The following is a 22,190-nucleotide window of genomic DNA, read 5'->3' as shown; positions in this document are numbered from 1 at the left end:
AAAGGGACACAATAAATTTCTTGACACTTGTTCAATTGTTTTTCACTAAACTTTAACTCACCACCAAATGTTGGAATAGCCAGGCTCGCATGACCTGAGTAGCGTGTCGTGGTAGCACTCCTCTTTTGCCCCCTTCTTCTCCATCTTCTTCCGGTGGTGGGGAGCCGGATACCGAAGAACACGAGTTATTGGAGTTGGCACCTGGAAATGAGTCGATAGATATCATTAAATTTATTGTTTACTTCTAAGACTAAGGATTTCATCTCACATTGTAACAAAATCCTGTTTATAGTCTCCCATGATAATGCTTAGTGAAAAAATATCGAAACGACCGCGCCGTTATAAACGACTACTACAGTCTCTCGAGATAATGCTCGGTGAAAACATATCGAAACGACTACTACAGTCTCTCGAGATAATGCTCAGTGAAAACATATCGAAACGACCGCGCCGTTATAAACGACTACCAGTCTCCCGAGATAATGCTCAGTGAAAACATATCGAAACGACTACTACAGTCTGTCGAGATAATGCTCAGTGAAAACATATCGAAACGACCGCGCCGTTATAAAGGACTACCAGTCTCCCGTGATAATGCTAACTGAATACATATTTAAATGACAATAAGGGACGAGTCGAGCAGGACGTTCAGCTGATGGTAATTGATACGCCCTGCCCATTACAATGCAGTGCCAATCAGGATTCCTGTAAACAGTAAAACCCAAAAAATCTGAGCGGCACTACAATTGCGCTCGTCACCTTGAGACATAAGATTTTAAGACTTAAAATCTTATGAAATTATTCATTAGCTACAGTAAAAACACGTACGGTCCGGGGATTGCAGAACCCAAATTATTCTTCAAAAAAACACGTGTGGTCGGTGGTTCTCAGAAACTAAATTACTCTTCAACAAAAATACGTACAATTGGGGGACCTCAGAAAATAAATTATTCTTCAACAAAAACACGTACGGTCGGGGGACCTCAGAAACTAAATTATTCTTCAACAAAAACACGTACGGTCGGGGGACCGCAGAAACTAAATTATTCTTCAACAAAACCATGTACTCTCGGGGGACCTCAGGAACTAAATTATTCTTCAACAAAAACACGTACGGTCGGAGGACCGCAGAAACTAAATTATTCTTCAACAAAAACACGTACGGTCGGGGGACCGCAGAAACTAAATTATTCTTCAACAAAACCATGTACTCTCGGGGGACCTCAGGAACTAAATTATTCTTCAACAAAAACACGTACGGTCGGAGGACCGCAGAAACTAAATTATTCTTCAACAAAAACACGTACGGTCGGGGGACCGCAGAAACTAAATTATTCTTCAACAAAACCATGTACTCTCGGGGGACCTCAGGAACTAAATTATTCTTCAACAAAAACACGTACGGTCGGAGGACCGCAGAAACTAAATTATTCTTCAACAAAAACACGTACGGTCGGGGGACCGCAGAAACTAAATTATTCTTCAACAAAACCATGTACTCTCGGGGGACCTCAGGAACTAAATTATTCTTCAACAAAAACACGTACGGTCGGAGGACCGCAGAAACTAAATTATTCTTCAACAAAACCATGTACTCTCGGGGGACCTCAGGAACTAAATTATTCTTCAACAAAAACACGTACGGTCGGGTAACCTCAGAAACTACATTATTCAATTTCAACAAAACCACGTACTCTCGGGGGACCTCAGGAACTAAATTATTCTTCAACAAAAACACGTACGGTCGGGGGACCGCAGAAACTAAATTATTCTTCAACAAAACCATGTACTCTCGGGGGACCTCAGGAACTAAATTATTCTTCAACAAAAACACGTACGGTCGGGGAACCTCAGAAACTACATTATTCAATTTCAACAAAAACCACGTACTCTCGGGGGACCTCAGGAACTAAATTATTCTTCAATAAAAACACGTACGGTCGGGGAACCACAGAAACTAAATTATTCTTCAACAAAAATACGTACGGTCGGCGGACCTCAGGAACTAAATTATTCTTCAACAAACACTTTTTATTCCAAAAAACTGTGATAAATGAACGAACCATTATACGGGCAACTTCAACTTAAACTTAAATTAATTAAAACATGTCAATGTGTTACCAGTGAACGAATCATTGGACAAAAGGCCGGCTCCGATCTGGCTTATCGGTGTCGAACCTTGCACCACGAGCGATGCTGAAATGAAACAAATCATAATAGATTAGTTTCTTAGCTGTGACTGTATGGGAAATTCTTTTAAATAAAATACTCTTCAAAGGATAATAGCGCGTGTAATTGAAACTGTATTTTTACATTATAATTTTGCACGTTTTCAGAGGGACTGCTCTGTAAAGTCGGGTTAAATAAAATAATAATAAAAATGCTACATTTATGTAAAAACCTCAAGAAAAAATAACATTTCAATAACACGCGTTGTAATCCTATGAAAATATATCATTATAATGTGTAACACTCGCGTTAATCAGAGAAAATACTATGGAAAAATCTTTTTGTATTTATTTATAGGACACAAAAAGAGAAACAAAAGATTAATTATAAACATTTAAATTATTACGATCTAAACTAATTACAATTGTTCCCTTGGAAAATAAAATATGGTTCCTTTACAAAGGATATAACAGAGAAATATTAAACCATTAAGTGGTTTTTCAGAAAACTATTTTGGCGAAGTAAATTTGTTAGTTAAGGCGTGAACTGTCCTTAACAATGTATAAAACTGAATTTTTTTCTTTAAAAACCCAATCTAAACAGAACAACAGAAATTGGTTAAAATCAGTGAAATAGTTATTCCAACAATTTGTCGAAATTGGTCTTGGGGCTGAAGCTGATTCTAAATTTTCAACACTTTTATCTGTATATTTGTGTGTCCATCTGTAACTCGATTATTGCTTGACCGCAACCAATACAACCCGTTGTTCGAGGATATCAATGACGACTTATTCAAATTAAATTAATCCTTCACCCCGACTTCGTTCATGCTGATTTCCATTACTGGTATATGAAGTAAAAATTGTGTTAGGTTTGCCAGCCGTACTCTATAATATTTTATACTGTCTGTCATGAAGGTGTACTTTAAAATATAATATTTACACACTAATAGACTTTTTTTCATAAACTTAGTATACTAGCGTAGGTAATAGACAGTCACTCTCCTCATTACAGCGAGACTTGTGTTCATGACAATGTTCATATTGTGTGCTAGTTTTACAGATGTGTTAGTGAAGTGTGTATTAGTGATTTGGTTTACATATTTTCTTAAACGATTATAATCTTAATAAAATAGAGTGTTTACTGCGTATATAAAATGTATTATTTAGTATTTTTGTGCATATGTTATACGAAAATAAACACCACGAAAGTAGTAATGAAAAATCAGTACAGGTAAACCTGTGAAATGATTCTTGCTATATGTAACAACACAATCTAATACTGGGCACAACACATCCATCAGAACAATAACGATAAAAACACTAAAAATGCGGTCCAATTTGACAGGAGACTAATGGACACTAAATTGTTTCAAAACGGTTTCATGGTCTTCATCTATTCCGTCTGTTTCTCACACGAAGATTTTTATATAAGGATAGTAATCTCACTTTCACACAGAGTTCGTCTATGACGGTAGTATATGGTTTTATGCTCTGTTAACATATATCAAATTTTTGACACAAGCCTAGCATACTGCTAATATGCGTGTGCGTCTCGGGAAGCCCGACAAAAGTGATAACTTAAACTAATTTAAGTTGAACTATTTAATATTCAAATAGTTTAACTTGAGAAAAGCTTAGGTAATGATATGTAAGGAGAAGTTATTTATTAATAAAATCTTTTATTGATAAAAAAATATATTTTATTCTTAGTTACAATTCTTGAATATGTACATTAGAATTTTGTGTATGTGTCCGCTCCCGTTTGCGTGAGAGAAAGGAAAGCCAGACAGACTGGCGCCGTTACGCGTTACGTTACGAATCGGTTTACCCTTCCATAAGAAGTTATCACTTCAAAATTATTTTCCATTTACAGAACTAAATATTGTAGTAAAAAAGAACTTCTTCTTCCACAAAAAGGTGGCAAACCTGGAGTATTCTAAACTTAAAAAAAAAAAAAGTATTTGGTCTTTCTAGCATTTGTTTATACGAACGTAGTGTAGTTTAGTGGTGTACTTACGTGGGTCTCTATGCGCAGGGAATGGCAGTTCGGTATGCGGCGGGTATACCGGATATACTGGCGCTGGCAACGAAACTGATGGAGGTGACTGTAAAAGTTATATCCATGGTATGTAATACTAGCACTATAGGTTACAATAGATTTTGTAAAACAATGTGTTAAATGTAAATCTTGATTGAAAAGAGTGGCAATGAGTTTCTTGCTGCTTCTTCTCATTAGTTCAACCCTTTACGAAGTAGCTTCAATAAGAAAGTTTTTTTTTACATTGATTATTAGTGTCATTTCCGTGACCTACATGAATAAGGTGATTTTTATTTGAACAACTCAGTATCCCTTACCACGAGGGTGAGTAGGAGGTGGGAGGGGAAGGGGTTTGGGGCATTGAGGTGCTCTCACACACTTAATACACACTCATGAGGTATTGGACCGTTCCCGAGTAAAATGGTATTATAATTTATAACCTAACTAAACTACGTCCCCTAAAAACTTAAACTTTTAAATGTTGAGGATAGATGGGAAAGGGGGGGAAAGACCTACAATTCGTTTCTGGCATCGGAAAATAAACGAAAATAACGATGGATTTTTTTTCAAATGGCTTTACAACTGGTATTTTAGCCTTTTTAATCTAATAAATATTGATGACTCCGTCTTCATAGATCGCATTTTTTCTATGTTTCATTTCACTGTGGGGTGTTTCCGGGACGATGCGACATGGGTACCTTCAAAAAAAGCGAAAAGAAATTCTACCAATGAATGAAGATAATATGTTCATACTATACAGGTTGTTACAAAACGATCCGTAAAGCCGAAAAGAGTTTAAATGGGCCCCATTTAACCTCTTTTCGGCTTTATTATATTATAACGAGTCCGTTCACATTATCTAAGTAACACTTTTGGGGTATGTTAATACCCCAAATAAATTATATTATTTTCACTGATGTGAAAACCCTATTTTCCAACTTGACTTGAACGACATCTTTGTATTGAGGTAGCAAACATTTATGAATGAAAAATAGAAAAACTATTAAAGTAGACAATTATTAGGTAAAATAGGTACGTAGGCCTTGCTGTTTAATAACCTGGTTCCCTGACATGACATCTTACTAGGGTTGACAACATTTTTGGCTTTGATAATTAATTAGATTTTTACGGAGTATTTTTTAACACGTTGTATTAACTACATACCTGATATTGTGGCGAATTCGATGTACTTGAGTGGTCGTCCATAGTCCCAGATAGATTATTATTGCTTTCCACGCCCCCTGAAAAAATTACATTTTTCTGTTAACAACTGTAGATAGAGGGTGTAACCAGACAATCTCGAAATAAGTAAGTGTTTCTTAGCTCCCTATAGCAAAATCATAGCTGTTGGCATTTTAGTGAGAGATTTCTGTAGCTGTGGAATAAAAAGTGTATGTATATATACGCACGCAACAAGTTATTCCTTGGCGTAATAAAACAAAATTGTAATAATCAAGGTACTCAGTACAACCAATGAAAATATTGTAATTTTTATTAGTAATATTCTATTCTAATATATAATTTAGTTTAATAATGTGTAATTAAATAACATTCGTTTTTTAATTACTATTTATTTATTCACTATTTTTTGAGCTAATCTCAGATTTATACGTCTAGATAGACTGTGTCAGTTGTGAATACGTCGAAAAGTTGAGTGAAGGGTTTTAAAGTATTAAGCCTGGCCTGTTTCTATCGGTTGAATAAAAGCAAGAGATATATAGATGTATAAATACATATATAGATGTATAAACTATCTAAGCTTACACCATAGCAATAACATGCAGCTATTTCATTGGAGGACTATTATATAAATTGCTAATACTAAAATATATTTCCTATACTACATTGGCAACGTCTTAAACACATTTCGTATATTAAATATTTTCCATTAAGGCACCCTGGCATCCCTGTTAGGCCAATCATGCAAAACGATAAGTGAATCCTTAATCTATGAGATTCCATTATAATTCGAATCTTTTAGTCAGTGATGAACCCATTTTGCCTTATTTTTAACATTCTGTTAATCACCAACATCAGCCGGGCATATTGCACGCATGGTTATTCTAGTGTTATAACTAAATTGAGCTTTTTTATTCCTAGTAGTAAAATGTTATTTAAAAGGCATAATTTTCTCAAAATTGCTAATTTAAGAATTATCATTTATCACGGGGAGAGTTCCGAAGAGTTGTTTCACCTGATTCCTGCCGCCGAATTCCACCTTCGCACAAACCGCCATAAATTAGGATATCAGGAGTGGCGGTCCGCCACAGTGCTTTGTTCAAGGAACTTTCTTTCCACTACAATCAAGCTGTGGAATGGGCTTCCTTGTGCAATATCTGGTCAGGTCAGTACGATAGGGGTATCTTCAAAAAAAGCGCGTACGCTTTTCTAGCAGGCCGACAACGCTCCTGTGATTCCTCCGGTGTTGCAAGAGAATGTGCGCGGCGGTGATCACTTAACATCAGGTGACCCGTACGCTCTTTGGTCCTCCTATTCCATAAAAAAAATATTATTCAAGTCAAGGCAATAACTATCGCTTGGCTAATAAATGTCTTCTCTGGTCAAACACACTCCCAGTTATTCTCTTTGGCGCTCTTTTTTTAATAAAAAAAAAAACACGAAACATTTACACCCTAATGTTTGTAATGGCCTACGCAACAAAATACCTTTAAAAACATAAATATTCGTATAATTTTCTTATCAATTCAAAGAGCAATAAAGGATTTCCTTCATGACAAAATTATGTATTAATTGTTAAGGCTATTGAAATAAATGTCTTTTTATCAAATATAAAACACTATCTACTGCCCGCGACGTCGCCTGCATTGGTTCTAGCATTAGGTTTGGTATGTCATAATTTAAATGTGAATTATATAATTCAACAGAAAATCAATCAATGATCAATCATTATTAAATCAATAATCATTAAAAGCATCATATATGTAAATATTAATCCTTATACACATTAATATTAAGTGTTCTTTGGCATTATGTCAACAATAATTCTAATAAATATCATTAAAAGTACAAAACGCATTATTTTCAATTAAATTCAACAACTAGATAACACAGCAACGCGTTGGTATTTTCGGAGATTTTGTTAATAACATAAGGAGCAAAAGATTTACTCGCAAAACGCACGGTTATAGAATGCCAGAGATGTCAACATGATGCGGCTGGAATTTAACGTAATCTCCGGTAATTTGGAGGCATTAAAATAAAAAATCTGGCCTCTAAAAAGCTTAGTGTACCATATAGAACTATAAGGCGCAAATTCAGCCTCTCTGGAGTACTGTTCTAACCTCTGGGCGGGTGCTCTCCAGTACCAGCTTCTTCCATTTGACCGCATACAACGAAGAGTGTTTTTGATCATCGACGATCAAGTCATCTCCGATCGGCTTGATTCTTTGGCGTTGCGTAGAGATGTTCTCTTTGCAACTTCTATCGCATTTCTCACGGGGAGAGCTCAGTGCTTTTCGGGTTCATACCAGCCGCCTAATTCCACCACCGGACATTACATCAAAATGCAAAAGTGCCTCGCAAAGCCTCTTTGTGGAATCAATTACCGGCTGCTGTTTTCCCGAACCTATACGACATTGGGACTTTCAAGAAAAGATCTTAATCCCACCTTAAAGGGCGGCCACGCATCTCTTGATATCTGTTGCCCGTTTGCCCCCTCTTATATAAAAGAAAAACATTAATTTATTTTTTAGAGATAACCCTCACACCACATTAATTATATTCTTTCACAAAGATCGTACCTGCAGTATAGTCCGTCCTAAGTAAATTCTCACTTTGCATCTTCGTCTTCAGACACGCTATATACCTTCCGCAAAAGTCGCGACATAGCTCCTGAACTTTCTCCAACTCCAGCAAATGAATCCTTAGTACCTGAAAAGACCAATGTTTTTATGAAAGAGGAGGACAAACCAGCACACGGTTCACCTGATGGTGAAAACGACAGCCTCTCCTATTCGGTTCAGTACACAGCCGGTTCGTGATTTGAGTCCTGTCGTACAAATTACGCTCGGCAAGCCATCGATAAAAGGCTCGCGCGCCATGTAGACGGGATGCTGCCGTGCTTGAACGTGCCGCGGGCGAACCGCTCGCTGTGGGTTTTTTAGACCCCATCAAAGGAGCATCTGTGGCTCGCTCGCGCGCAGTTGGAACGATTGTAGTTTTGGCTCGTGCAGAGAAGTATAGTTGTCTCCAGGTGCGAGAAATCTTAAAGTTATTGCTTATTTGATTTACAAGAATGAACTGGTCTGTCTTACCACCACGGGCTGTTCAAGCTGGATCGACAACCGTTCGCGGCACTCACGTTCTACTAAATTTATATCAACATATTGGCTCGCGCGGCAAAAGAAACTCAACTCGGGTCAAACCTCGGCCTCGGGTAATTTGTACACCCCTTACTCTCGGCGTCTTTTAAATTTTAAATCGCCTTGGCCGCGCCCGTTTCGAAGCTATTCAGGCTACTGGCACAGAATAAGTTATTAGTCGATAGGGGGTGTCCACTTAGAGGACATATGGGTACTGTTTCAGGGTTTTTTCTGAAACACCAGAGGTACCACAAGAGCGTTAGCTTCCAAATAAGTGGTTGGACTAAAGACTTACAATATAACTACTAGCTGTAGACTAACAAAGAGAAGAAAATCTCTAATGGAAATACAGCAAACGAATCTATTGTGACTGTAACCGAATTTGATTGCCAAGTTGTAACCGAATTTGATTGCCAAGTTTTAAACAGTCAGCCTCGCTTGGGCACGTAACACTCGGTCCGGTTAAGTCGGCTCGAGCAAGATAGTATTTATAGTTCTCATTGTGACGTTTATCGCCATTTAATGCCTCGGAGGTGGTACTGCCTGTAGACAGATGGTTTTTGACAACATTCACTGACAGTGTTCCATTCTTCTTTGGTATGTGTAGTTTTGGCTTATAATTTAGAGATTATTGGATCGCAGGTGTTAGATAATTTTAGCCCGTGTTCTCTGTTCCCATTTGGATGTTTTTTTTTAAATACAGTAACACGTTTTAATCCTTAAAAAAATGGGTATTTTATTTAAATGTATAACAATCCCGTTAATCAAAGAAAATACTATGTATTTCATATTATTAAACTGTTATCATTAACGTACAATAAACAACTAGACTTCCAATCGCTTATTAAAAGGTTGTCAAAAACTGTCCGAGCGGCGTTATATATATACGTATACATTAACTTATATAGATAACCTTAAGACATCAAATCATTCAAATTAACACCTTATTTGGGGACAGTAATGTTCAAAGTCTTTTGTATACGCTCGTAAGAAACTCATTCATTATGGTACGAAACAGACGGTTGCCAACACGAGCCAAGATCATTTTGTTTTAGCCATTAAAATGTAATTATTTAGTAAAATGATTAAACGTCAAATTAGTTACATAATTTTGTTAATTTTTAAGGTCACTTACCTGAAATACGACACTGCATCCTTTTTAAGTTTGGATGTGCTGTTATTTGAACAGTTTTTCACTGAACACTTTGTCAGTGCGGGGCGTTGAATTCAAAGCGCGGTCTAAACACAACTGAACGAAAACTCTGCCTAATTTTTTTGTAAATTAATTAATTGTAAAAACATACCTGGATACTTTTAATCATCAGCCCATCGATCTCCGGGTCATCGACCAGGAAAGGCCTCCTGTCCCTTCTCTGGTGCTGCACAAAGGCCTGGAGATCCGCCCCGAAGGCGTCAGCGGCCGGAGACTCAGCCCCAGCAGTGGCCTGTTCACATCTTTCTAAGAGGAGCGCCAAGAGTGGAAATAGAGGGTGTCTGTAACGTGGTGATTACCGAAATAGTAAATTCGTTATTATTCAAATTCATATAGATAATAGCCGAACTATTGGAAAAAATCAATTGTGTGGTTTTATGATACTACGATGCAAGTGATTTTTTTTTTTTTTTTCACTAGATAGCATATTATTATCAGTATAGAAGAAAAAAAAATGTTATTAAAAAAACCTGTGTGGGGTTCGAACCTACTCTCCATCTCGGGAACCAGAGCTTAAAATTGGCGCCTAAGACCGCGCGGCCCAACTAAATTGGAAACAGTACCTAGTTGAAATTAATGATATAAATTCAACCATACTACAATGTACAATGTTTTACAATTATTGAAATTGGACATGTAATAGATGGGTAAAAAAATTTAAACGATGTTATAAAACTTTCACTTTAGAATAACATCTTTTAATGGATCAAATATTAAAAAGATTATGTATTAATATCAATAAATACTTTTGCGGGAAGCGAAATGAATGCTTAGTTATTGTATTACGCGAGGATCGCTGCTTGTACACCCCGCTCCTTCCGCCAATGAGACCCTACTACTGTTTACTGCGCATTGAATATTACAACATTCAACAACATGTGCTGACTAGGGTTTACAGGATGTAATAGTTAAGTGTGACCAGGCGAAAAAAAAAAGCTTTAAACTGATATCGATGGTACAGAAACACCTGAACACTTGCAACCGATAAATCCTGGTAATATATATGCCCTATATTATATTCTTGTGCTTGCTCGCTTGTCAGAAGAATATATGCGCTATGACGACGATTACGGTTCCTTTAAGAATATGTACAGTCCGATGTATTAACTTTTTAGTACCAGCCCATAATCCACGGTGATTTTCCGTGTTTTCGATATACCGTCGTTAGTATGCCTCAGTCACCTTTTATAACAGCGATTGGACCAGGTCATCTATTTCATTTTATTCTGCTGAATAGTACAGCCACAAGCCAGTTAAGGGTGCACTTACTTGTAGACTGCGCGCTTGTCGGCTTCGAACTGTGCTTGATCGCCGGCGTCGTCCGCCGAGGGCGCGGCGCCGCCCTGCATTCCGTCACCTATCTCCACCGCATCTGACAGACAAAGATAAAAGGGTCATAACATCGCAATATTAAAACGTACTATTATACATACATGATGTTTAGTATATTGCCCCATCATTCATTGCACAATATACTACTCGTGTATTCTGTTAAAACAAGGGAGTAGTTAGTCTACTTCTAACTCTAACCTATTCCCAATTGATTATTGCAGACTTCCAAATTTTCTATAATGTTTTTTCACTGGTTTTAGTTTTTAACTCACTTTTAGATTTATAATAATGTATTGATAAGCGAAATTAGCATCTAGTGTTTACCTTTAAATGATTTTGCATTGTTAATTGTTTAAGAAATATTTTCATGTGAAATGGCTGGTAGACCAATAAATAAACAAATAAACTCTATTCTAAGTTTTTATTATATTCAAGTCCTATCAAGTAAAGTGATTTTTAAGAAATAAAGTTTTTACACGCTTTTTATTAGCTTCATCACCTGTGTGTATGTTTGTTATTTAAACGGCCAGATTTCGTTCAAACTTCGTAGACTTATCGAGGATCCATGACAATACATAAATATGATTAATATATTCCATTTTTCAATTCGCAAAATAAGATTTTTGTTTTAATATATTTATTATTATTAATTTATATATTTTTTTGCATCTATCGTCGATAAGGCAGGAATTGATTTTCATTTTAAATATCGACCATCACCTTTTCAACCAAAGCGTGTTTTTTACTTTTTTAAACTACTTTTATTTTAACACATACATGTGACAGCGTAAAGGGATAAATAAGTAAATCTCGTTAATCTTATCCATCAAAATTTACAATCCATTCTTCTCAGGTCTGAGGCACTCCTTTTTGAATCAGTGGTACTTTTTGAAGTTAAATCACTTAGATTTTGAATAAAAATATGTGAATTTGAATGCCTAATCGTTATCTAATCGCTAAAATCCCGAACAGACCGCAACGCACCATTCTACCCGGCTCTGACTCTCAATAACTAAGTGAGTCTTTTATAGAACAGAAGAATAAGTTGCAGTTACAGATAAACCAGTCTCCCGATGCTAAGTGATCACCGCTGCCACAATAAACTCTACTGAACCACAGTAGAGTGGCCACACTTTAAGTTATGAGTGTCATGTTTGGATGGTATCGCCCTGGCAAATTTAACAATGGAATATTCTACTAGCATTTTCTGTTACGGTTGATTAGATTTCAATACAGCTTGCTGACAGACAAAAGGACGTTGTTAGCTGTATGATCTTATAAAATGCTCGCATAATGCCTTTATTTTATTTACGGTATGTATGCATTGATGCATCTACTGTAGGTTGTACCTACTTTAAGTACGTACTCAATAACTATACTTAACTATGTATGTAGTAAATATATATTTTACTTATTAATTTACATTTGACTCTCTCGTGTAAGGTATTAAGTAATTGACGTTTGTGTATGTTGGTTGTACTTTGCTTTGTAAATTTAATTGAAAATAATAACCTGTAATACCATTCTGTTATGAAAACAGCAAACCTTAGAGTTTCTTGCTCGTTCTTCTCTAAGGAAAGGTCTTTCGAACGAACTGTATGAAAAAATAACATATTTCAAGTGTAATGCAATTTACCTACAAATATAATATTTTTGATTTGATTTGATTTGACGAACTTAGAAATAGAGTCCTGATCGTAAACCTTCGAGTACGGAACCCTTATAATTATACAAGCATCCCAGACTATTAGCACCCAAAAAGCATCATAATAATAATTATAATATGAGATGTTCAGTTATTTTAATTCTACCCGCCGGCGGCGAAGAAAGTTAACCACGACACCAAAACATAATTATACCTACACGTGTTAATAATTTGGCTAACGGCGTTTCTCAATTCACATTTTAATACTTAACAGCGGCTGGTATAAGGTCAATTAATGTAATGAAAAGATTTCAATGCGATAATCGAAAATATTATTATTTCGTGGTTAGTATTTAGTAACAGTTTTATTTTGCTTTTTGAATCGAAAACTTCTTATAGACGCTAACTTTGAAGGACATTTCACAAAATTGATTTCTTCAGAATGCTTTTTGATGTCAGTTCAAAACACTACCATCGCTTGGCAATCAAATGGCGCTCTGAGAGAAGTAACGGCACAAGAAACTCACCCTGCAGCAGCTTCTTTAATTGTGTTTTTTTTTAATAAAATATGATAATAAATTCACCTGACCGACTGCTTGTTTCATCAATACGATCAATCAGATAGTCCACAGGGATTAGATCATTTATACGTCTAGATGGACTATGACAGCTGTGAAAACGTCGAAAAAAATATTGTTTGGAACTAACCTGCATTTAGAGCAATTCACGCACACTAACACAAATCGCGAGTGTAAGACGTAGCTTGTCACGCACACGAAACTAATATTCCTGGCCTGTTATAATCGGTTGTCTTACAGCAAGAGACTCTTTTTAGACGCATTAATTATCGTTAAAGTTACTTTCGGTATACGACGTAACTAATTGAGCATTGCAATGAGATTTTGGAATTTTAGTCCTTGGGAGATAATATAAGGGCCCTAATAAGGATCCCTGGGGGGGCAACAGAAGGGATTTCGTAGAGGAGAGTAACTAAATGTGGGCTAGTGCTTTAATTTGGGCTAGTCACAATTCTCGAAAACCTACAATTGAAAGACGCAACAAACGACGATCGTCTATCGCATTCATTCGCTCTAACATCGCACTCACTCATTCTCGCCAGTTGCACGTGAGCTGTCGCTAGTGTCGACCATACCTGTGTTGCTGCTGTCAAAAATTTTCTGCGGTACGTATCAATGTGTTATTTAATTAAAGAAAATTAGGTCTTAGTAGTTCAACTATGTGTTTTATTGCAGAATATAAGTTTAATTTTATGATTTATTGTTTGCTGTATATGATTTGTAAAGTAGACGATCAAGTTGATTTTAGTAAAGAATTTCGAATATGGGCTATGCCTATGGTCTTGAATATGGGCTAGCCCACACCACCGAATCACCGGCCTTGAAGTCTAGGTCTGCGACTAAAACAGAAGAATCTACTTCTGGAACTGGTCATGAACCAACATATGACTGTCAACCTTCGTCTTCCGGAATTGATGGTAGCAGTCTAGGTCTAGTATCTCCTTATGACATAAGTCCCGTGCCAAAAAAAGTCAGAAAGACATCTAATAGAGGTAGAAGAGCTGCTGTGGCCTCGGTTATAACTTATTCTCCATATAAAAATGACCTTATTGAAACAAATAAGAAAAAAATTGAAAAAGAAAATAAAACAAAAGATAAGAACCCAAGCCAAAGAAAAGAAGTATAGGAAATAAGAAAGCCAAGATCAGGGACGAAAGTGAAGGTGAAGAAGATATCCAATTTCATTCAGATAGTGAACCAGATGCCCCTATAGGAAGAGAGGCACCTGACACTGCCGATACAGCGTGTTTGTTTTGTCAGGAGCATTTTTCCGAAAACACAGCAGGAGAACTGTGGGTTAGATGTTTAATGTGTCAGCTCTGGGCATATAATGACTGTGCTGGGCCAGAGTTTGACACCTGGATATGTGATTTTTGTAAGTAAATTATGTGATTTCATCCATCTTCCAAAGTTATTTGATCTCTTATAAGAAAAATATTTATAATTGTTATTTTCGTACAAGATATTATAAGTTTCTATTTGTAGCCCATATTTGAGTACCTGTTCCATATTTAGCGTCTATTTTGATATTTTGTTTAATGCTCAATTCAATAATATATTATAATATTAAGAACATAATATTGTTACTTAGCTCTTTAAAAATGTATATGTAATTATTTCGACGTCAATAAATGGTTAATTTTATGCTGGTTTTTTATTTTTGAGGCAAAAACAAAATGGTAGCCCATATTTGGTTACTCTCCTCTATAGATAAAGAGGAGTTGTCACCTAGAACTATTGTTTTACAGCTATTTCATACATAAGATGGCTATCATGTAAAAGGGTTGCCCTTATATTTGCCCCTGAGAAGCTTGTCTTGCAGTACAATGTGATCAATTCAATCAAGGCACTTTAAGACTTTAATAATTGTAACCATTTTTTGACGGTTTATATAAAGTTTATATTTTTACAAATCCACATAATATGTAAATCTTTTCTTTACATTTCTATTTATTATAGACAGTGCGAAAACACTCGCAAAATACCCCTAACTTTAAAAGACAAGCTACTTATTCAATCTATATAAAAATGTACGAGAATTTATCATTTGTATACCAATAGGTACTATTTAACATGACATAGTTTTGTTAGTTTTGTAAAGGAATTGTATTATGTTTGTAATAAATTGAAAACGCATCTAATTCTGAATGAAAACTATGGCGATAATCAACAAAACATAAAATGAATAACTATAATAAGAATATACATAAAGAAATATATCTAAGATATAAAGATAATATATAAAGAACAGACGTTAGCAAATCTTTTGCTATATCAATATGGCAAAATGTCTATTATGATATACTACTAGGCCTAATTAAATAGAATTGTTATTGGTAGTGTTTTAAGTACTTACTTAAGTAAGTTTGTTTCAGTCAGTAGATCGGTTAAATAAAAGAATTAATTAAAAACCCCCGAGGCATTTCTACAGTTTTAGATACACAATGGCAACACTAAATAGAAACAAGGGAATCTTATATCAATTTACTGGCAACACTTGTGATGAATGTTGTTCTCCGAGGTTTAATATCTTTTTTTATTGCCATATACTGCAGCGTTTACACCCTCCTGACACCCCTTTGTGATATCAGAGTGTACAAATATAGTTATTACAAGGGGCTTTAAGTGCTATTCAAACTTCAAATAGTCCTTAATAAGTTGTTGTACTTGATCTTACTATCCTGATACTTTAGCAGTGGGAGGCTCCTTTGCACAGGATGTCGGCTAGATTATGGGTACCACAACTGCGCCTATTTCTACCGTGAAGCAGTAATGTGTAAGCATTATTGTGTTTCAGTTAAGGGCGCTTTGTAATGGGCAGGGCGTATCAATTACCATCAGCTGAACGTCCTGCTCGTCTCGTCCCATATTTTCATTAAAAAAAAACAACTGTCAAAATATCCCTACTAATATTTAAAGTGTGAATGTAAGTTTGTTTGTTACGCTTTCACGCGTAACCAACCCAACCGACTTTGATAAAATTTAGTACAGAGATAGACTAGACTAGCTAGAAAAACGACATAGGCTACCTTTTATTGCAAACAAATAAATGGAGGGGTTGAAATATGGCAGTATGTATGGAAATTCGTCATTATCGAAGATAAAACCACGAAACTTTGTATGTAGGTACTTGATAAGAAATAATTTATAAACATTTGTTGGAGCATTTTTGAAACGATGAATCATGGGGATGAAATAAGAGATTAAAGTTCACAGGGAAATACTATTAAAGAGACTGTCCACAATGACAAGGGATATGCGCTGTACCATGGAAGAGCGCTGCCAGCAGCGGATAGAGCAGTTTGTATGTGTTTTATTTGAAAAGTAGCCTAAAAAATAAAAATCCCCAAAAAACTATTCAACGCGAACAAAGTCGCGGGTAAAAGCTAGTACGCTAAAGATTTAAATTATTAACGCTTTTAAACATATCGTTTTTAATCATTGCATGAATATTATTTGGTAACTGGCAACCCATCTTATCGCTAATTTATAAAACAAAGTCTTCCGCAGCGTCTGTCTTTCTGTCTGTTCGTGATAAACTACTGTACCGATTTTCCTGCTGTTTTCATTAATGGAATGCGTGGTTCTCGAGGAAGATTTATTTGTTAAATTTTTGTATACGTTAACGATATATGTTGGAGGTGTCGGAAAAAAATAAGCTGGGTAAGTAAGTATCAAGTCTGGGAGCTTTAAATAAAAACTCTGTCATAACCCTTTGAGATATTATAACAAAATAATGTATGGTTGAATTGACTTTTCTGTCCTATATAAGAATATAGGACAGAAAAGTCCGCGATGTCGTATGTCTATCTCTTAAATATCTTTAATACTTAATTAATTGGCAATTTTAAAGCGGCAAAAGCTGTTTACACAAAAATGGTACTTATCATTTTAAATTAGTTAGATATTTTACTCTTTTACACCCTATAATTGTTTGAAGGTATCTTCCCCCGCACCGTCTTGCCAACTACAAACGAGGACCGGTAGTTTAAGGGTATGATCATTCAGAAATAGTTTTTGTTTCATTTTTAACTAATTAAATAAGATAACACATTTTCGATGGCTTTATATCGCATATTTCCCTAACACTTCTATCCTTTTTTCTTCTATTGTCGGGATATAATCATTTTCAATGATTATTTTTACCATATTATCTCTTTTATGATTTTATTAATTAAATAAAAAAATAATATTGTTATTGCATATAGTAAGGTTATTTCATTATATCTTTACGTTAACCAACTTGAATATACCATTTATTAATTTATATTAGTGTATAATATTAATTACGTAACCACAAAAATATTTGCATGTCAGTCAAGACAAAACATGTGCCTAGTATTAAATTTGTAACATCTACGCATATAAAAAATTAACAGCTTTTTACTAAATGCATATATTATGAGAGACAAGGACATTTTACGATAACACTTTTTTTTCTCATTTGGCTGCCTCGCTGTTATACGAATCCCCCCCCCCCCCCGAAACGCGGGAGGGATATTTAGACAGGACTTCACTTGTTCACCGGCAGAAGAATCATTACATAGCACATAACGTTGTTTAGTCACAGTCAAACAAACTTTATTCAAATAGGCTTAAAGTTAGCGATTTTGAATCGTCACTATTATTTTTTTTTTAAATTATTGAATCTACCATATATATATTCGGAAAATGTAGAGCTCGTGAGAAGAACATACAAGAAATTCATGATTTGCAAACATAAAAACACCGGAGTATACTTCAAAACTACACCCTTTTTCGGGCTTGTTCTTCTCCTTTGCTTGCCTTCTCTCTTTTTTTTTATGGAATAGGAGGACAAACAAGCGTACGAGTCACCTGGTGTTAAGTGATCACCGCCGCCCACATTCTCTTGCAACACCAGAGGAATCACAAGAGCGTTGCCGGCCTTTAAGGAATGTGTACGCGTCGTATGTCGTATTGTCCCGGAAACACCGCACAAGGAAGCTCATTCCAAAGCTTTGTAGTACGTGGAATAAAGCTCCTTGAAAACCGCTCTGTGGAGGACCGCCCCACATTCAGATGGTGGGGATGATATCCTAACCTGTGGCGTGGCGTGCGAAGGTGGAGTTCGGCGGTACTAAGGTGAACTCTTCAACGAAGGCTGATGCATCATGGCTATTTTCACCTTGTACACAGCATAGTGGAGCAGGAATCCAGCACTCAAGCGAAAGCACTCTCTCAGGTTTTACAGCATAATGTTCGCGTTTGATCTGGTCTTCGTTTTCATTAGCTGTTTCCCTGCCTGATAAGTTGCAGCAGCAAGTACTTCTCATGAACCATGATGATGATCATCATCAGCCGGAAGATGTCCACTGCTGGACAAATGGCCTCCCCCAAAGATCTCCACGACGATCGGTCTTGCGCTGCCCTCATCCATCATCCTCATCCTGCGTCTTCATGCTTATACACTGCATCATGACGCATGATACGGCCAAAGTATTGTAGCTTCCTTGTTTTACTCGTAGCGTTTGTAATATTTTTGAATAAAATTTAGTATTTACTATAGGTACTATGAAATAATCCTTCGCCGATATAATATCGAAAAACTATAAAAATAACGAACAATTCATTTTATGCGGGTATTTGTAAATGTTCAAATATGATTCGCAACGCAATACCTATGAACGCGAGCGGCATCCAAAGAGCCGACTTATCTGTACGCACTATTATTTATTCTACGTCAATGTTCGGCGTCACATCTAGAGTTGTCTAGTAAATAAAATTGATGTCGATATATTTGGCAAAATATAACCAGTCGTTATTTTATGAATGAAAATTATTGATTTGAAATAATTATATTACACTTATGGACAAATTCAGCTTAACGCAAGAAAAAGGTTTGACTTTTCTTGTAGTAATAATTATGCGTACTGGCTACAAACATAAATAAATCCTGTAAAAGAAGGAAGGCTTTAGAATGTTTCTTTTTCGAATTTCATTTGTTACTTATGAAATTATTGCGTTTTTTGTGCTTTTCTGTACTGAGAAAATTTTCTCAGAGATGACCGTTTTATAGTAAACAGCGTGCTTAGAAACAAGACCTTGACGTCTTCTGAGGTAAGAACGAAGCTCCAAGAAGTTCGAGGCGTCACAGTACCGAAGCAATAAAACTGTGAGAAGAAGACTGAAATTAACTGGAATAAATTCACACTTGCCTGCCAGAGGCATCTCGATAGCATCTTGCAAGACCCCTTCTTGCTATCGAGTAGCTCGAATTACTTTGCTCGGAATCATGAAAATTGAAACGACGAAGCTTAGAGTCAAGTTGTATTCTATTTAGGAGATGATATAGGAATTAAAGTGCCCGATGCCCGCAAGATGCCTGAGAGAGGTACGCACAGTGTAACATCAGTGGAAGTGAGGCAAATGGTGGAGGGTCAGTTATGGTATGGGTAGTCGTACAGAACTCTGCGTCATTGAGAATAGAACATTAGCGGCGACACGATATGTAACTCACATTTTTGGAGAGATAGTAGTACGATTAGTCCTTTATTAGCACGATAATGCACGCCCCCATACTGTGGCCGTAGTTTTTGAATATCTTCGAGATGTAGATATGAATGTTGTGAGGTGTTTGTTGCATCACTTTACATATTATATTGTAATTGAAATAATTTGTAAATCGATGAAAATGTAAATTTTGATATAAAAGAGTGGCAATGAGTTCCTTGCTACTTCTCATATTAGCTCAACCCTTTATGAAGTAGCGGTTGATTCAATAAGAAAAAAAAATTTTTTTTGACATTCATAAGTGTCATTTCTGTGACCTACATGTATAAAGTGAATTTCATTTATGGCTAGCACGCGTGCTCGACCTATACCCCGTAGAGCATGTGTAGGACTAGCTTGGAAGATAAATTGTAACAGGAAATGTATTCTGCGCCCGCTAATATGCGAGAACTTAAAAAGACGTTACAGAAATAATGGCACTCAAACCCGAACAGTTTAACGATAACTTGATTAGTAGTATGCCAAGGAGATTGGAAACAGTTACAAGATCTAGAGAGGGCAATACTTATTATTGATTATAGCCAACGATAAGACATTTCCTAAGCTTTATAGAATAAAATAATATGTTGCATACTGAAGTAATTATTTCCTATTACTTATTTTTTCTTGTTACCTTAATTTCTTAATAGATCAATAATTATCTTGACCTATGCAATTTGAAATAAATAAATAGCAAGTAAAAACCAAATTAAAAAATTAATTATAACAAATAACTTTAATATTTTGTTTTGTTATACCCTTTCTTTTGCGTTCCTTTAAATTTTGCAAACGGCAAGAGGCCCACGGGATGGGGAGAGGTGAGGCAGCCACCCATGGACATCCGAAACACCACGGGTCAAGAAATGCTTTGCTGGCCTTTAAGCTGCCTGTTGTTTAGCCTGCTTTTTTCTTGAAGGTCTCTGAGTCGTATCTGTTCGGGAAAACCGCAGTCGGTAATAGATTCCACAAAGTGGCTGTGCGAGGCAAGAAATTTCTTGAAAACGCGCGGTTGTGGAATACCAGACGTCAACGTGATGCGGTCGTGGAATTCGGCCGCTGGACTCAACCCGAACAGCTCCTCTGAGCACTCCCCGTGATAAATGCGGTAGAAGATGCAGAGAGAACCCACATCTCTACGGGACACAATCTTTAATAGGTTTTAAGCCGAAACATGCAACAATGTATTTGATACCCTGATACTTCGATCGGCCCTAAAGCTAGTGACCCATTTGCACAATTTCTCGGCAAGTAGCAAGGATGTACTTAGTTAAAATATGAAAAAGACTGGGCCAGTGCGAGTCACAATCGGATACGAAGGGTTATATATAAAAACTATAATATGTAAAAACAGAAAACTAACTATAACAACGTCAGTGACCTAAGAATAACGACATCTAAAATGAGCTTTTTCTTTTTTTATTACATAAATGTGTTTAGCTTGTGTTTAACTAAAACGTCGTTAAGAACAACATACACTGAAGTGTTCAGGAACAATTAAAGGAACGGAACGCAATTTATGTCAGCTGTCATCTATCTGTCATCATATAATATAAATCTTCCTTCTATGAATATGATCTCAGAAATGCCTAAATAATGTAGAACGCTAAACAACAGAAACACACAGATCATTACAGATAATTTAATATATTTTTTTTAAAACAAGTGTTCAACACATGTTTAACTTTTTTGTAATAACACAGTTAGAATTTTAACTTACCTACTACTACTAATAATCATTCGTTTTGTGTAAAAAGAGTTATGGTATGAATGAGGTTTCATTATTATTATATTAAATATTTATGAGATGTCAGCATCCGAGACGCAACGTGAAGAGTGTTTTAGGTTCGTATTCCAGAATATATCCCAATGCCATCAGAAACATAACTTTTAAAACAAACCAACTCACGTAGCTCAGTTCCTCTACCGTAAAATGTTGTGAGATCCAAGTAATACCAAGACTGTCAATTTATCTTAAGAGTCCTTCTGCATTTAGTTTTTTTTATGAAAATAAGAGACGAGAAGAGCAGGACGTTCAGCTGATGGTAATTGATACGCCCTGCCCATTACAAAACAGTGCCGCTCAGGATTCCTGATAAACCCAAAAATTCTGAGCGGCACTACGATTGCGCTCGTCACCTTGAGACGGAAGATATTACGTCTCATTTGCCCAGTAATTTCACTACCTACGGCGCCCTACAGACTGAAACACAGTAATGCCGGCATCCTGTGAAATCCTGTGAAAGTTATAACGTAATTAGCTAACCTAACAATATTTTCTAGTGACCATATCAATATGGAAAATATTTCTTGTTTTAAATAAATAGATTGAATGGCCTACCGTGCCCCCAGTTACATAATGCGTGTTCAAATCAATATCACAT

General features: G+C 36.1%; 1 protein-coding gene across 1 annotated transcript in view; it reads right to left on the bottom strand.

Annotated features, from left to right (window-relative positions):
• Window positions 1–22,190, bottom strand: part of LOC126964424 (homeobox protein PKNOX2-like) — a 57,566-nt gene that overhangs the window by 9,882 nt on the left and 25,494 nt on the right. Inside the window, exons 2-8 of the mRNA XM_050807525.1 lie at window positions 11,014–11,116; window positions 9,836–10,025; window positions 7,971–8,100; window positions 5,374–5,450; window positions 4,189–4,276; window positions 2,122–2,196; window positions 62–201 (exon numbers count right to left, since the gene is read on the bottom strand). Of these exons, the coding sequence (XP_050663482.1) occupies window positions 62–201; window positions 2,122–2,196; window positions 4,189–4,276; window positions 5,374–5,450; window positions 7,971–8,100; window positions 9,836–10,025; window positions 11,014–11,093 (780 nt within the window). The 5' untranslated portion in view covers window positions 11,094–11,116. The remainder of the gene's footprint in view (window positions 1–61; window positions 202–2,121; window positions 2,197–4,188; window positions 4,277–5,373; window positions 5,451–7,970; window positions 8,101–9,835; window positions 10,026–11,013; window positions 11,117–22,190) is intronic.

This window comes from Leptidea sinapis, chromosome 5 (genome assembly GCF_905404315.1).
Source record: "Leptidea sinapis chromosome 5, ilLepSina1.1, whole genome shotgun sequence".
NCBI classification, from domain to species: domain Eukaryota; kingdom Metazoa; phylum Arthropoda; class Insecta; order Lepidoptera; family Pieridae; genus Leptidea; species Leptidea sinapis.
This window is presented reverse-complemented; position numbering and strand designations above follow the sequence as displayed.